This window comes from Natator depressus, chromosome 17 (assembly GCF_965152275.1).
Source record: "Natator depressus isolate rNatDep1 chromosome 17, rNatDep2.hap1, whole genome shotgun sequence".
Classification (NCBI taxonomy): Eukaryota; Metazoa; Chordata; order Testudines; family Cheloniidae; genus Natator; species Natator depressus.
The window spans coordinates 9,393,311-9,411,578 of record NC_134250.1 but is presented as its reverse complement, the minus strand read 5'-3'; the positions used below and the strand labels follow the sequence as shown (position 1 = coordinate 9,411,578).

Below are 18,268 nucleotides of genomic sequence, written 5' to 3'. Positions count from 1 at the left end.
AAAACAAAAATGCAGGTGGAGTAGAGCAACAGATGCTCACTGTATTACTGTTCAGAAAGCTGCTGCTGTTTCAGAGTCGACTTATTCGGTACAATTAAGTCCCGCTGACAGGTATTTTACTCTCGTATGACTGGTTGACCAATTTTGTTTGGCACCATGATGTTAATGGAATTGTGTACTGCTCCATCGAACGAGCATAACTGTCTCCATCTAAATAGTTACATCATTTAAGTTAGTTTTTAAAATGTAAGAATAACCTGGTAGACCTTGACTGGCAAATTTGACATAGTAGCACTTATAGGACCAAAAAAACCCCAAATCACCAACCCCAAACATTTCAACTACATTAAGATTGTTTGATTTTTTTTTTTTTTTTTAAATTGTGGTACCTAAAAAAGTCTCAGAGTAGCAGCCGTGTCAGTCTGTATCCGCAAAAAGAAAAGGAGGACTTGTGGCACCTTAGAGACTAACCAATTTATTTGAGCATAAGCTTTCGTGAGCTACAGCTCACTTCATCGGATATTTCTCTGACTTTGGAATTCAGAACATATTGGGATTGGAAGATTATGAGTACATAAAACAATAGGCTCCGATACCTTCTGAGTTAAGGCCTTTTCTAGTTGGATTTCTTCAAATCCTCTAAAACGGTTTTGAGTGGCATGCAAAAGTATGGGACTTGAACTAGGACACAAGCCGAATAGGTCATCAGACTGTGTGACAGCACAGTTCTCAGTAGCTGGCTGGCTGAGTGCCGATAGGTTTGTAGTAGATATGTTAATTTGACTAAGGCAGGGCTTCTCAAATTTTTTTTTCTAGGTCCTCCCTTTGAAAGTATTTCAGACTGATGACACCCCCCCACCCCCCAAAAAGTGATAGCGAATTACCATACTTATTCATACGAGCACACTCATGATGTTGCCACCCTTACTTCTGCGCTGCGGCTGGCGGCATTCTGCCTTCAGAGCTGGGTGGCTGGAGGGCAGCAGCTACTGTACCTCTCCTCCACATGGCAATATTTTTTGTGATCTCATAACTCCCTACAACAGCCTCGTGACACCCCCCGCCACCTCTTTTGGGCCAGGATCCGTGTTTGAAAAACACTGGATGAAAGTGATCAGGCCTAGAGGTTACCTTTAAAAAAAAAAAGCATATTCAACCAATTCCTTTGAAAATCCAGCGAGCTAGTAAAATTTACCTTTTCCTATACATTTGGACCATTTTTGCTGTTTTCTACTAGTTGCCTCTATCACCCATCCATGTAGGTAAATGGCTTACAATAGGTCAGTTCCCTAAATCCCATTACAGAAGATACAGAGACTAGAACTGCAAACACTTATATTCAGTACAGATGTCTTGTAATCAATCTGTTCTTCCTTAAATTGCCATTAGCTGGAAGTTAACACCCCAGTACAGTAATTGTGCAATAATTGAGCAATTCTGCTACTCTGTCCATAAGTAACTTTAATCCTATCATTTACAGACCACTGTTACTAGTAGAGTTTATTCCAGCCCCCAAGCCACCCCTATGCCAGTAAAAGCACCAGTATAACGGCATCTACACTAGGACCTTTTGTCAGCACAGCTATGCCAACAAAGTATGGTGTACACATGTCCTAAGAGTATCTTTCATACCTTTGGAAGGACTTTTGAGAAACTTCAATACTTTCAGATATACTGACATGTGGTTTAACACTACCAACCCTCTTTCATTATATGCACTGTACTATGCCCTGAGGGTTTAGAGTATTATCACAATATAGTTTAACAGATTTCCACTAAAACTACTTAATTATTTTCATAACCAACACCTCCTTACATACAAAAAAGGCACCAGACATCATGGTTTCAGAAAAGTGAGGTTTTTGTACAAGTCTTTAATAAAAAAACAAAAAATATATATATATATATAATCAGGCATTTTATGCAATGCATACATTCTTTATATCTGCTAGGTACAGATAAATAACAGAAGGCAGAAGCAAACATTTTGCTTATCTTTGGCAGTTAACCAATATCACCCCCTCAAGAGATATTATAGGGTCACAGAATAATACAAGTCTGTAAACTTCACATATTACAGACAATATACCAGGCAACAATACAGTAGTTAGATTTCAGAAATTTAAAGGGTATTTTTCTTAATCACAACCCAGAGTTTAAATTTAATCTTTGTTGTTGCAAAAATTAAGGCCTGCTTTAGATGACAAACATGTTTGCTAATTGAAGTGATGTTCTGGACTTATATTCTATCTAATCCATCCCTCACTCACTCAACTTACTTCTCTTAACCACACATCAGCACTAATGAAAACTAAGCTGTATCTCCCCACAAAATAAACAATTTTGTATCTGTGGATCAGCATCCTGAACCCCAACTAATGTATGTACGTACAAAGCAGTTAAGCTTCTTTAAATCAATATTTGTCTAACTCAGTGTCCCAGAATAATAGCTATCCTTCTGCTTTACAGCACTGATGGCTCTACAGAAACAATATATACACGATATACACTGACTCAGAAAAGCAATTTAAAAGGTCCACTGATAACACATAGCTGCTTACACATCTACATATGTACATGTTTTCACAGTTAGATTTTAGAAAATTGTCTTGAGAACTTCAGAAATACTTCTACTGTATTTTTCTATAAATATTAAAAACTCCATTGTCAAAATGCAGGACAATTTTTTTAGATGTACCAAATTTAAATAGATCTTGAAAACTTGTAGACTTTGAAGCTTGAAGGTTGTAAAAATGTACCAGTAATTTTACCATTTTCAGCAGACTGGTCACATGCAAGGGATTTGGGGTTTTTTGGATTTTTTTTTAAGTCAGGTAGGAAAGAAACTCCACCACTTTTGAAGGGACAGGCAGGTTCCTGACTTGGCTAGTAGGCATCACTCTTCTAATCACCATGCGACACAAGTGTTGAAGACTGGACACATGTTTTGGAGTTGCCCAGAAGTACACGCTTCCATCATGCGTTCTGCACACAAACACACAAAAGTCAATTATTCCACAGAATTACTTTCAGAATTGCACATCCTTATACTTCGATAGTTGGGAGAAGGCCAGAGAAATCCTCTCCTCTAAACTACTTGTTCTCTAACTCTAGATGTTAGATAGCATAGTTGAGATTGCATGCTCTGCTCCTGGGATTTTGGGCTGGGGCTGAAAAAGCACTCAGCAGATCTCACTCAGGTCTCTCTCAAGCTATGGTGGCAGCAGACACTGAGCTGCTCAGACTATACATAGCAGTGCACTATGCTAGGGAATTCAAGGGGCCTGTGCAGGGCTGCCTAGTGCAGTACTTGCACAAGGAGAATTCTACCCTGGATGGCTAAAGGGCTTTCACAGCACTTGCACTGTGCCGTTGTAGTGTATATGGGTCAGACCCACATTTGTGGCTTGCTTGATCATTCCCTAAATACTAAAGAGAAATAAAGCGAGACTATGCTTGTTAAACTCTTGGTGGTGCTGAACTCAAGGCTTGCTTGACTAAGCTTTGATCCCTCCTTCAAACAATCAAAAGCAACAAAATGACATTTAGAAATGAGGAAGCTAGAACTGTTAGTTAACATTTGCAAAGTCCTTTGAGGATGAATAATACTGCATAAGCGTTAAGTATGATTTATTAGCTGTATACTTGCCCAGCAGCTAGAACACTGCCATCAGTAGAAAAGGCACAGCAAAGCCCATTGTTCAAAGGTGCAACCTGCACAGGATAGTCTTCTTCAATACTCCAGAACCTCACCATTCTGGAAGGAAAAAAAGTCAGCTGTTAAAGGCACAGTAACCAATTTCTTTAATGCAGTACAATAATTTATGAAGTGTTAACCTGAAAAAGAAAAATATATTTATGTATTTATAATGTACTGTCTTCACCTGCAGTCATGTAGTCCAGTGGTTTTCAACCTTTCATTTGCAGACCTCTAAAAAATTTCAAATGGAGGCGCAGACTCCTTTGGAAATCTTGAACAGTCTGCAGATCCCCAGGGGTCCATGGACCACAGGTTGAAAGCCACTGATATAGTCAAATATAACTTTATATTTGTGCATCACAGATACCAATTCTAAAGAAATATAAAGTAAGTGACTATCGTTTGAAGAGTTTGCAATAGACACTCCAGACTAAGTAACAGCATGCAAAAAAAATTAAGTTGCTGCAGCCAAATGATCTGAAAGAGTAGACTGAGTCTCAAAACTTTAGCAGTTGTTATTTCTGCTAGGAGTTATTTCATTTTAGCAAGCTACCAAAACAAGGTAAAGTGTTTTCTTGTCTTCGACAGGATGCCTTTCCTATCTTCAAAATCTTCTATTTTAAAAACTGTGTCAGTCGTCATTAACAAAACCATACACAAGTACAAAAGTAAAACAGGATGACCCAAGTAACCATACTGGTTCATTTTTTCTTGAAAAAACGTCATTCAACCAGACACAGAAGCACACTATTTCAATGATTTATTGAAATCAAGCCAAATAGAGGTCCTTTATTTCTCCACCCTTTTACAGATATCTTTGTATATTTATAATGCTACTTAAGTCATCTACCCTGTACGCCATCTCTTGTTTATTTTATATGGCTATGGGAGAGAGTTTTACAACAGACCATCATTCAGACAGCAAGGCATTGGTACAAGCAGTCAGTCAGTTCTCAGTTTAAAAAAGTAAGTTGTGCGTAGTACAAGGAATTTTTAATTACTGGGAAGAAGCAAGAGTCTGACAACTCTTTCCTCATACTTACTTATCATCAGCAAGGCTTGCAATATGCAGTCCATCATAACTAAATGACACAGATCTCACCCATCTGTCATTCGCTCCCCCAGCAAATATTGGAGTCGGAGCAGGAAACAGATGCCTGTAGACAGACAGGCTCAGTTAACAGCATAACCACTGGAAACTATGTAGGAGTTTCTGTTAGCCATGATCCATGATAAACCTCAAGAGATTTTTTTTTTTTTACATTTGTCTCTGTAGTATGAATTAAGAGATACTGCTGCAGAGCTCTACAAAGGACACCACAATATTAGTTATATACTGAAGACACTTCCACTAGTAGGCTTTAAAGCACCAAAGTCTTGAATTATGCATTTTCAATTACAGAGGAAGTACTCTCCCAGAACTGAGTTTCGAGCTAATTGTTCATCTCAAAAATAATCTTTCACATTTTAAACAGGGGAATTTAATAACTACGAGATAGAGCAGTTTTCTCCCAGGGACTAAAATCTTACTGTTTGGTGCCAATATGGTACTTCTCTCACCTTCTACTGTCCAAAGCCGAGTTTTTTTCTCATTTACTAGTCAAGCAAACCAAGTAAGAATCACGGAACTGGGAGGGACCTCAAGAGTTCATCTAGTCCACTCCCCTGCATTCTCTTTCCAATTAACGGGCATACCTTAGATTTTTATAAGATCTTGAACCATTTTAGCAATTCTGATAGTAAAGATTAACCGGTTACGATTTGTGTATGTTAAACACATAATTCTTTGTATATTGAATACTCCCAGAATCCGTGCTGTATTAGCCAAAGTGTGTCTGGATTCTAAGGCCTCAGTGTCTGTTCTTAAACTGAACTGAGTGTGTGACCAATGCTAAGCAACTTAATCAAGTAGTGGGCTCTATCTAATTATTCCCTGCTCCTCTCAGTTCGTAAGAGTCCAGGTGTCCAGGAAGGGACCCTTCTCAACTAATGAAGGATGTCTACAGAAGTACATTATAATAAACAAGACAGGGTAATTGATAAGGGGTGCTTATGATCCAATTACATTCTGTGACTGATAAAGGTATTTATTATTGCAGATGTTTTCTGTGATGAATGAAATAACCCACTGAAAGATATTTTTAACTTATTAGGAATTGCTGGTTGCCACAGCTGTCAGTAATAATGACTGGATTTGAAATCTGTGTCTCACATCCTATAACTAACTTCCCCAAAACTCTTCCCTTCTAGATGTGAATTGAAATATGCTGTCACCACTTCTCCAGTTACAGAGAGCTGGAACCTATGTTTCCTTCCAGTATAGTGCTATATTAAAGTATTGCCTGATTGTCTTAAATAAATAAAACTTTAACCGAGTTAGTTATTTGACATCGTATCTTATTAAATCCAAGCATGCAACAATTCCATAACTTTGTCACTCCTTGCATTTTCATTAGGTATAAACTGTGGTCAGATCCTTTTGTAAATTCCAGGAGGGAACTAAAAATGAACACATTTAAATACTCTGCTTACCCAAATTCCATTAGAATAACTCCAATATGGGGATCCCAGACATAAACTCGAGTATCATAAGATGCAGTAGCCAGTAAAGCTCCATCAGGGGAAAACTCACAAGCTACAACATCATTGTGATGTCCTTCTAGTTTACGAATCATGGAGTACTTATCCATATCCCAAAGAAAAACCTGAAATTAGAAAAGCTAATGTTATAGCTTTTGCTCAGATACCCAGTGCAGCATTTACATTTCTTAACTGTCTGCTAGTTTTACTTAGGATTATATTAAATCAAGCATTATAAATTACTACAATTAAGAAATATGCTCGTGTCATACTCTGATTAAAATCAGTTTTTAAAAATATTAAAGCAGACATGCAAATTCTAACTTAAGTTTGTTAAATGTTATTTAAAAAATAAACCAAAATATAAGAAAGGCAATGCAATTTAACCATGTAGTTTTACTGAAATCCATGTATTACGAAACTATTTTATTAAAATATACAGAAATAAATAGGGTTAAGCACTACAGTCCCCTCTTTTCAGTAACTACCAAAATTTTAAGAAATATACAGACAGAAAAAGTAAGGTTAACATATTGTTACTCCAGTGGCATCCCCTTTGAGTTTAAGATCACTTGTTTACAATACGCTTGGATCACCAACTTCAGCCTAGGAAGAGAAACAGATACTGCAAGCAAAGAGAATTTTCACAGCCAAAAGAAATGTCTTTGGCAACATAACAAGGAAGTCTAACCACATTATTAAAAAAAGTTTATGCATCTTAAGTTTAATCATATCAACAAATAAACATTTGAGTATTGTGATTTACCCAGCTTACTGTAAATCTTACTACAGAAATTGGTAAAGTATGAGTATAATTCTAATTTGGGGGGATTTTACATACAGTTCTACATCATATAAAACTGCACTGAAGACTGTGCAGAATATCTTAATATGAAGGCTCTACTATGTTTTGATGTAATGTTACAGAAAATAGGCTAACAATTTATGGGTACAAAACTATATATTAAATCTGTCCCTGTAAGTGCTCTTTAGGTCTCCCCTACCCCCCCCCCCCCCCCGCCCCGTACAATTTTACTTGCAGATAAAATGCAAACAACTTAAGTTTAACCAAAGAAAATAGTATTAGTGCCTCACACACTTTACTAAAATGAAACCATTTTTAAGTCAGTCAGAAGTATCATGTTGACCAGTTTCACTAGTAAGACCCCAACATTCCATAAAACTGGAAAATAAAATTTAAGTTTTAGGAGTCAATGGGTTTCACTGCTGTGAAAATTAAAAAAATAAAAAGAAAGAAAGAAAAAAGCAGAAAGTGGACATCAACCAGCACCTGCGTACGTACAGTACACCTTGCAGTCGAATGCAAGGTTACTTCGTCCTATGGTAAAGTTCGCCCCCAGCCTGGTAGCCAGAGATGCCACTCTTTCTGCCCAGCTAACACCATTGTGCGCCTGTGTGAGTGGTGCCAGCTTAACCTCAATCACACCAATATTGCTGCCACCACCTGTGACAGGGAAAGCAAGAAGCTTATGGAAAACACACAGCCTAAAAATATCAATGAATACATCCACATCTGTTCTATTTTAAAGGACTAAACTGTTCTCTATCAAATCTGAACTGTTAATTTACCAAACTCTTTTTTTTTTTAAATATAAAATGCATTCTAACAATTATCCTAGCTACTAGTCTTCAATGTTCACATTAATTATGGTTTTGCTAATCAATTAACTTTAGTATACTATTCATAGAAACTATATACTAGTCTTTTCCCTTTTCTCTATTTTACACTCAGATTTTCAGTGCCAAGAAGAGCAGTTTATTGTAAAACGTGCTTTACCTGCACTGCTTTCAGTTCTCTAGCAGGACATTAGAATACAGATGGAAACAGAACCAATATGCTGTTCTTCATTCTAGATGTTTTAGACATATGAGTGCTAGTTGTATTTGAGAATATGTAGAAACATTTTTGTTCAGTAGAAGAGACCATGACCAGCTCAGACTTTGAAAAGTCCTTTTAATTGAGCAGGAAATAGAAAGGATAAAATCAACAGCAAGATAATTTGATGAAAACATTAGCCTAGATCTTCCATTCTTAACACTACACGTTTTACTTTCCTTGGTTTTTATTTTATGAACAGATGCAGATGTGCAAGCTACTTCAAAGGATGCTTAAAGTTTCTTCAACTAAAAGCAGTGCAAGTTCTCAGTTCATAAATCAGCATATGAAGGCATCTTAGGTAGTTTACTTCAATTTCTTTCATGCAACTTCTTGCATCATCATAAAAACATTAGAAGTTCATGACACCGAGCACAAGCTTTATTTGTTACTTAGATTTAAAGTGATTATATGCACAATTCAAGTATAAACTTAGGAACAAGAAACTCTGACACATACTGCTTTACTGGCTCCAACGGAACACAGAATGGAAGAGTCTGGAGAAAAAGCACAGCCATACACCCAATTCTGGTGCCCTCTTAATACCTTCATCATATTTCCTGCAAAGGAAAAAATGGCAAAACTAGGAGTATTAGTTCCAGATTAGTAACCCCCAGGAATAGTCCAAATCCAGTTTTATTTAACATTTTATGCAAGAGATTTTTTGAAAGAGACACAGTACTGTTGTTCCAAACTACTATTTTGTTTTAAAGAGACTCTGGCTGTATAAAAGTTACCTGCCATATTGAAATGGCCTCAGAACTCTGTACCTTGACCAGCACGGTCAGCACACATACCACTGTAAAGGGCTGCTGAACCTCAAATACATGCTCCTTGCCGAGGGGTAAATATAGTCTGCACTATATGGGATGAAGATTAAATGATTACTAGAAGGGGGCTGAGGTCAATAAAGATTTAAAAATCCAAAATATACATTGATATTACTGCTGACAACTCAGAAAGATTACTCTATGCTCTCCCAACAGGTGAATTTTCAAAAAAAAAAAAAAACCCACACACCACCAAATAAAACAAAACTGTACCATCATCTTTCAGGTCCCACACTCTCAGCGTTTTGTCTCTCGATGCAGATACTAATATCAGGCTGCCATCTGGGGCAAAAGTTAAATCTCTGACCACTTCAGTATGGTCCATCAGGTTAAGGAGGAGTTTTCCTGTTGCACAAGAACGATACCAATTAAGAGAAAGTGCATAGCAGTTCTTTTACTCAAATTAAATGCCCACAAACAAAGCTTAAAGATAAAATTCCTTCCTCCTTGTCTACTTTTGGAGACTGGCTAGAGCACAGATATATCTAAAATATGCAAACAAATTAATCTTGTATACATACTTCATAGTGATAAGATGTATTTAATCTTTCAACTCTGACTAGGTCTGGAAAAGCTAAACTTCTAAAATCTATACACTAACAAGATTAAATGTCTGAGAACTAATCTAAGTGAATTACCTTTTAACTTTAGATGAATGCATGGTTTTCTTCTTAACTTCAAATAGAAAGTTTTTCCAATAGCAACTTCCCTAATATTTATTAAGTAATGTCATTGCTCAGTGACCAGGAGTTAGTTGTGGCCCTATATAATGGTAATTACAAGTTAGATTGCAGGATCCCCTTCTCCCTTGCAGCTTCAAAGGTTAGGACTGTCAGCCTATCTTAACCAAATTAGTATTGCTTATAAAAAAAAGTGGGGAAAACAATTATTTCCAAAAAACCTTCCCCATAACCAAAGTACTAAAGGAAACTCTTCCCTACCTGGAATGCTGTGTTTTGCTTTAAAAAAAAAAATTCAAGAGCCTCAAGTCAAGCACATACTCACACACTTTTATGGACCGAGGACTAAACTAGTATTTCTTTCCCTATGCTGCCCCATTCTCCGCCACACTCAAATGACACTTCTAAAGTCCATTTCAGGTGAGATTTCACAAAGCAATAACAAGACAGTGGTGGTTTGGTATGTAACCTGCCATCTTAGCCCGGAGACGCTGAAGCGCAAACTAAACCACTTCTCTTTTCAACACCATTTCTTTTGTACAATTGTAGTTGCAACAGTCCCTTCTATTTTTAGGCCTAAGTTAGTTCACTTTAACTGCACTTTTCAAATTAGCATTCATAAACCAACAGATTTAGAATCTAGTTATTCTAGTTTATGATAGAGCTACAATGCTGCATTGTTAAATGACAATGGCAAGACATACATTTGAACAAGCTCCTGTACCTGTGTATACATCCCATATTTTGATGCGCCCATTGTTCAAGCCAGTTGCAAGCAGAAGCTGATCTTGCCCAAATTTGAACCGATGCCATTCTATATTCACACAGCGACTCTGTTTTCCAGGCACTGAAGACCCAAAAGCAAGACTCCAGACTATATCACCACAGTCTATTATATGCTCACAAGGCTTATTTTTTTGACCACCATCACTGTTCTGTCTTGACAGTCTTGTATTGACTGAATTTGCAACATTCTTTGTGCCATGCAACAAGCTGTAAAACAAGTCAGAATTTTAGAAAGAATAAGCTTTACTCTATAAACATAATTAACTGAGTATTCTATTTCAATAAATCTATGGGCAGTCATAATGCACATATTGCCACTGTATCTAAAATTAACACCTTCACTTAAGATTTTAAAATGACTGTCCCTTGTTCCTCAGTTGTGAAGGTGGTTTTCAGATATGGCAAACTTCTCATTATAGCAATAAATTTGAGTTGCCTAATTCTGCCTCTGTACGGAGCAGTTAGCTTCTTTAACCCTTCATGAAAGAACATTTTAAATGCTATACTTAAACTGAAAATTTTAGTGAGAATCTGAATTTATATTACAGTTAAGTATTTGAATTGTTTTTTATATAAAAGATGGGGCAGGAAGGGATCCCTTCTGTTCTGCTACAACTCACCAATACGCCCTTCAAAACACATTTAATTAGAAAAATCCTAGTAAGAGATAAGCCTGCACACTAGACTTAATAAACTGAGCACAGTGCAGAGAAAATGTATTTGCTATACAGGGATATGCAGCTGTCAATCACAAAGATGTAATTTACCAACTTCCAGGTGGACTTAAAAGTGACCTGCAAATGAAACAAAAATGTGCTTTTTTTTTTTTATGATGTGCTGAAAAAATGCTGACAATATTCTGCTTGTTTTTTAAGCTTAGAGATGTCAAGAATATAAGGTCATGTTTCCTGATGTTGTTGGAGAAGCAAAGAACTGGATTGGGAGTTCTCAGTCCTCAACTGAAGAGGTAGGCTATCTGAATCTTTTAAAAGAGCTTCTCTCTGAGTGTTTCAGGAAGTTGATCTAGTGTTAAAAAGTACACGTTTAAAATCACTTCCTCTCTCATTGCACAAGTCTGTCTTTCACTTGTGGTATCACTAGTTCTCGCTTTGTCCATACAATCCTCCTATTTATATAAAAATCAAGACAATGTATAGATTAAAAACCCAAATAACCCAATCTCTCATTTATACATCTTAAAGAAGCAAAAACAGCACACCATCATGTTTATTTATTTGCAGGTCACCGCATATTTCTTTTACAAAATGAAGAAACAGGAGAAAGTGAATTTGATATCAAACAGCACAATTTTTAATCTTACAAGTTATTAAAGCATTTAGTCCAGGGAACAAGCTTTACTATGCGATGTCCTTGTGACCACGCAAAGTAAGATCCATCAGGTGCAAAGGCAACAGTCCAGTTTTCACGTCCACACTTCTTATCAAAAGGAGATGTTGGGGCTAAGAGTTCTCCTATAGGACGTGATCTTGCTAAAAAAACAAAAAGGAAATCCCATTTAAAATGTGAACAAGAGATTCAGCATATTTTAAACTTATTACCAACAATGTAGAGATTTCTGCTGATATTTTGGCTTTAAATCAGACACAAGTTAAACTAATTTTTGGCTAGAAAAATGGCTGTGTCACAATAAATTCATTTAAAGTCTTCCTTAGTAGCGACTGCAAAAACTTCAGGTCATAAAACAGCAGAAATGTACTTAAATAACCAACAGGAAAACCACATCTCAAGCTAATATGAACCCAGCTGAAATCTCATTTATGAGTCTAAAAGAAAAGGAGTACTTGTGGCACCTTAGAGACTAACCAATTTATTTGAGCATAAGCTTTCGTGAGCTACAGCTCACTTCATCAGATGCATACAAAAGCTTATGCTCAAATAAATTGGTTAGTCTCTAAGGTGCCACAAATACTCCTTTTCTTTTTGCGAATACAGACTAACACGGCTGTTACTCTGAAACCTGTCATTTATGAGTCTGTTGAAACTATTATTTAAACTACTTTAACCTCCAGCATTACAGATAGCACCAAAATTTGCCTCTCTGCAATTCAAGCAAATATTTTCAGTAGAGCTGAATAGAAAATTTACTTGGTGAAATTTTTAATTTAACATTAAGTGTGTGCAAAGTCAGTTACATTATGTCTCATCAGCCCACAAACAAAACACTGATGTATTGTCAGGCAACAGAGAGAGATTTTTATACCAAATTTTCTACTCATTTCTAGTGAGTATAACAGAAGAACCTAGCATCAGGCAATCAGAAGAATAAAAATATTTTTATTCTTATTTACTCAACTCGAACAAAGAATATCTTCTCGCTCCAATTTAAGTGGAGGGGCAGTTTTATTGTCCTCATTACACCAGCCAGATTTAAGAGGACAAAATGATGCTTATCAAGTCCATTTTTACAAATGCAAATTTAAAAGGAAGGGGTAGAAAAATATCACACATGGTTATGATGAAATTTTTAAAATGTTTATTAAACATGCAAGTATTTGTTATGGATTGGATTTACAAAGTTCCTACTTCAATATCAATTGCTGCTCCAGCTTGTGCCTTCCTAATATGAATGGAAGGAATAGTGCAACAGCCCTGCCCTTCATGACGGGATAACCGCCCCAGGCTGGTTTCTCACGTGCTGTCTGTATTCATACAGGAGGGAGGGGTTTCTGTGAGTACATGAGAAACCCAACACATGCAATGGCAGCTACTGACCCGTTCCCAAAAAAGAAATCAACATTGGTAACAGTGAAAATATATACTGATACATTGTTTTGTGGCTTAAAAAGGAACTATTTTAAAAAAATCACCAGTAGAAAGTGTCCAAAATAGCTAAACAAAGTATCTCAAATATTATCCTTTTTTTTCCATTAGAAATCCCTTGCTATCCTTATCTGCAGGTTTTGTTGGGATTTTTTTTGTATTACCAAAAATAAACCTTCACATAAAATGTGCACTATTATATATACGCCGCAATTTTTTTTTTTTTTACCAAGTGACTGAAATACATAGCTTCAACAAAAAGAACCATGTTTTCAGACAAACAATCCATTTTTTTACTTAATACGTTGACTGAAATCTGTATTTCTATGATTTCACACAACTACCAGCCAACTCTTATTTCAAACCTGAAAAGGCAAGGACAAAGACTTTGCCAATCAAGACTGCCGCATCAAGTTAAATGGAGGAGTTGACATGCATGGTCTGAAAAAGTCCTCTGTAGCTACGTGTCCCTCCCCCTGCCATGGAGTACATACTGTATCTCTCTCCCCTCCACCCTAAGGCATCTCAAGATGCTCCATAATGTGGTCAAAACCTTTGCCCCCATGGGCACTGGCTGGACCATCCCAAAACAGCAACCACATTATAGATTCTAAGGAGGCTGACAGCTTTTATTTTTTGCAACCACATAGCTGGAAGCCTATAGTACCCTCATACCTTATTAATAGTCAACACTGCCTGGGTTCCTCCTTGGTATCCACACCCCATCTCACCATCCACTCTCAAACTCCTGGCAAGGCCCCTCTCACCACCCAACAACATTTCACCCCAGTGGGATCCAGGATGCTTGTATGCCCCCCAATCTCTCCAGAGATTCCCCCCTCACTAAAACAACAAGGAGTCTTTATGGCACCTTAGAGGCTACCACATTTATTTGGGCATAAGCTTTCGTGGGCTAAAACCCACTTCATCAGATGTGGGTTTTAGCCCATGGAAGCTTATGCCCAAATAAATTTGTTAGTCTCTAAGGTGCCAGAAGGACTCCTCCTTGTTTTTGCTGATACAGACTAACATGGCTACCCCTCTGAAACCTGTCCCTCCATCCCCACATGTGACCACACTCCCCCCCAACCCCATCCCCACCTCCCCACCTGTGGCCACACTCCCCCCCAACCCCATTCCCACCTCCCCACCTGTGGCCACACTCTACTCAACCCAACCCCCCCAGCCCACCTCCCCAGGACCCCCTCATACCCACTTCTCCCACCCCCACAGGACCCCCCACCCCCGGGAGTATCTCCCCCCCATACCCACCTCCCCGTCTGTACCCCACCCCGCCCATTCCCCCCTTCGCAGTCCTCCCGTCCCGACCCGCAAACGCGACCTTCCCTCCACCCCGGCTCTCACCGATGAGCTTCTCGTTGACATTCGGGGGAAAGCTGGCCATCTACGGAGCCGCCCTTCGGACCGGCTCTGACACAGATCGGGGCGCTACGGGACTGACCGACCGCACAAACGACCACCGCTGCGCTAGGCAGGACCGACACTAAGACAAAATGGCCGCCGCGTCCGGGGATGTGGTGTAGGGGCGGGGCCAGGGTCTGCAGGCCACGCCCCATCCAGGGGGCGGAGCCACGAGCGCCGTGGCGCACCCCCCTCAATCCCCGCCTCGCTGCTGTGAGGCAGCTCCACCTCAGGGAGTACGGGGCGGCCGCGGTCCTGGTTGAAACCATTTAACCATTCCACGGGGGGAGACGCGTCCTGTATAGGAGTACGGGGCAGAGCCACAGCTTGGGCAGAACCAGGGGGTTGGAGTTGAGGGCAGGATGAGGTGCCAGGTTTGTGCTAGAACCAAGGGGCAGGACCAGGGCTTGGACCAGGAACAGAACTAGGCACAGAACCAAAGTTTGGACAAGCTGACACGAAAATAAGCCCTGGCTAGGGCAGGAACCATGGCCAGACTGTAAACCTTCCAGGACAGGGACTGTGTTTTCTTAGGGTTATGTACAGCACCTGATACAAGGGGGAACTGATCCTTATTGGGGCTGCTTGTAATGCAAATACAAAATTATAGTTCATGATAGGACTGGTGCTAGGAACATTTGAACGAGGAACAATCAAATAAAATCTGAGAAATGTGGTCTTGCAAGCCATCTTGTTTAAATGGCCCCAAACTATTCTCTGAAATTGGGCTTGTGTTTTGCACCTGTAAATTTGTTTTCCATGCAAGCAGCCTTTTTTGCCTGCAAGTCGGGAAGTTAGACAAGCAGTCCCTGGAGGAATAGATTTCAAGGACTAAATTTTCACAAAAGCTTCTGGAATTGAACATTGTTTTCCTCGTTTAAATGGACATTGGAAAGAGGTCCCACTTAGGGACAAAAGCCCAGGGTAGGGTAAACAGGCAGAGGCCTTCTCTCAAGGTGCATTCCGCCAATGAGATCTTTTTTCCCCTGATGGTGAAATACTATCTTGTGTTTCATTGGTTGAGTGAGATGTGCTTTTTATCCTACCGGAGAATCAAAGGGGTAGAGTTTCAATGGAACCAGACAAAACTAGAATCATCTCTTGCTTTTCAATTAAACTCAGCCAAATTAGTCTTTAATTTATAAATTCAGTTATTACCTTTCTTCACTCTTTTTTCTCCCTTGCTGTCCTTTCTTATACATTCCCTTTGTATACCTCTTTCTTTTTATACCTCTTTCTGTCTGGCTAACTTTTTGTCAGTTTTGCTGTCCCTCCTTTCTCTGGTTTGCTTGAGGGAGAGCAATAGCTGGAATAATGTGTCCCTTTTTAATAGCTCTCAAGAGCAGTACTGATGGTTCACAAGATGCCTTCCGTCTTGCACTATTTACTGTCTTTGCCATTAAGTGACTCTAATCTAATGCTCTTTCCCTAATGTAATTTATATTCCTAAACTGTTTTGTTAAATCTCAGCTCATATTTTAGTTCTAATCCTTTGTGACTGCACTGCAATCAGATGATTCCAGACACCCTCCCAATGTATTGTTACAGTATACTGATTCTTTTTTCCATTACTTCCAGGTCATCACCCTAAGATTCAGTTCCCCCACACTCTTTCTGTCGAGCCGTGTCTACCCTATACATAGAACCATGTTGGGACCCAGATTCTACAAAAATCAACCGTTTCGGGGAACCTGATTATGACAGGTATGTTCCTTGACATCATTAAAACATGGTTCACTCTTGCAGTGCAGATGGGACCGAACTATCTTGCAGTCTAGCAAGGACCCAGCCTTGCTTGTAGTATGACTCCTGGACACAGTTTGTTCCCGTTTACACCTCTCAGTCAACCAAAGTCATATTGAAGGGGAGGGGTGTGTGACAATGCTTTGACCAGGTCTAGCGTGTTTTGTTTTGCAGTATAGGTGGAATCTTGTCTGACATGAATACAGCTAACGACTTCAGTGCAACCCTCTGAGCAGCATTTTTCTTACCACAGGCATGTTGGCTCACCCACGTTCACCGCGCTGCACGATGATGCTTGTATGAGGGCAATCTTGAAAAATGTGGGTAGCTATCCCTTGCTGCATCAGCTCAGAGTCCGAAAGGCAGAGAAATGTGGGTGCTTTTCATTAAAGATGTCCTCCTTCAAAAAGACCCAGGGAACTGCCGCATTGGCTAAACCGGTTACACAGATTTGGTTAAGCAATTCTGCATCTACACAGTAGACAAACCCTGTTAGAACCCACCTGCAGCCTGTCACGCACATTACAGCTGTTATCTAATCAGGGTAGAAATGTCTGTACCATGAGTTCATCTTGTTGTGGGCAAACATGAATCATGTGTGAAGTCAGCCATGTTACAAAGTGCCTTCAAAATAAGCTTATCTGTTGAGTCAATGGTTCTAAACCCCATTGTGTTATGGTATCCATTTATGACACAGTTACCTTTCCACATGATTCAGTCTTACAGGTTAGGTGAGATTGAACTGTAGTGCAGCCTTGCTAATGCCCAGTGCTGTAGCGTGCTTCAGAAACACTTTTAAAGCAGTTAAGTCCTATTTGTGCTGCAAGACTGAACCATGTTTTAACTGTGTCAAGAGACTTATGCTTTGTAACCGATCCCCCCAAAACAGCAGAATTCACAGTGGACATAAAAACCTCTCTCTCATGCATCCTAACTGGTAGCCTGGAAACCCTAACTATGATATTATGTCAGCCAATATGCTTTCTATCGCTATTTCAATGAAGACATAGTGAGCTTGTGTTCATAAATTGGATAGCATCTATATGGGATAAGAGGAGACATGCTCTTTAGATGCCTAAATATCCTAAGGGCAGCAGTAACATTCCTACCTGGATGAGTGGGATGGGTGTTGTCTCCATTATTTTTTTAACTTTTCCAGCCAGATTATGAAATCTTTGATGTCTATGAAATTGCAAGGCAATATCTAAACAAAAAGTGGCTTTAATCTTTTGTGACTGTGTTGTGGAATCCATGGCTATAGGATTTTAACAGGGGCCCTTGATTTCATATTTCCCAACCATTGATATTATGTAAGTCTTCAGCCTTTCCTTGCCCTGCTTTATAATCTAATGTGCAGTCTGGGGAAATGGTAAAATTTTGAGCCAGAATTTATAGTTAAGCTCAGTGGGACTTGTTTATATCCTGTGTGGGGAGAAATGGACCACAGGGTTACATCTCACTCTTCCTGACATAAGAACATAAGAACAGCCATACGGGTCAGACCAACGGTCTATCTAGCTCAGTATCCTGTCTTCCGACAGTGGCCAATGCCAGGTGCCTCAGAGGGAATGAACACAACAGGTAATCACCAAGTGATCCATCCCCTGTCGCCCATTCCCAGCTTCTGGCAAACAGAGGCTAGGGACACCATCCCTGTCCATCCTGGCTAATAGCCACTGATAGACCTATCCTCCACGAACTTACCTAGCTCTTTTTTGAACCCTGTTATAGTCTTGGCCTTCACAACATCCTCTGGCAAGGAATTCCACAGGTTGACTGTGCATTGTGTGAAAAAATACTTCCTTTTGTTTGTTTTAAACCTGCTGCCTATTAATTTCATTTGGTGGCC

The 18,268-nt window shown here is 39.2% G+C and overlaps 1 protein-coding gene across 1 annotated transcript; it reads right to left on the bottom strand.

The window, feature by feature from the left end:
• Window positions 1–1,915: 1,915 nt before the first annotated feature.
• WSB1 (WD repeat and SOCS box containing 1) lies at window positions 1,916–14,789 on the bottom strand. Its single transcript, XM_074974421.1, has 9 exons — window positions 14,620–14,789; window positions 11,795–11,963; window positions 10,412–10,680; window positions 9,221–9,352; window positions 8,637–8,737; window positions 6,233–6,405; window positions 4,744–4,857; window positions 3,650–3,757; window positions 1,916–2,985 (listed from the first exon to the last, which is right to left on the bottom strand). The coding sequence occupies exons 1-9, from the start codon at window positions 14,657–14,659 to the stop codon at window positions 2,826–2,828; spliced, it is 1,266 nt and encodes a 421-aa protein (XP_074830522.1). The 5' UTR covers window positions 14,660–14,789; the 3' UTR covers window positions 1,916–2,825.
• Between the last annotated feature and the right edge of the window lie 3,479 nt (window positions 14,790–18,268).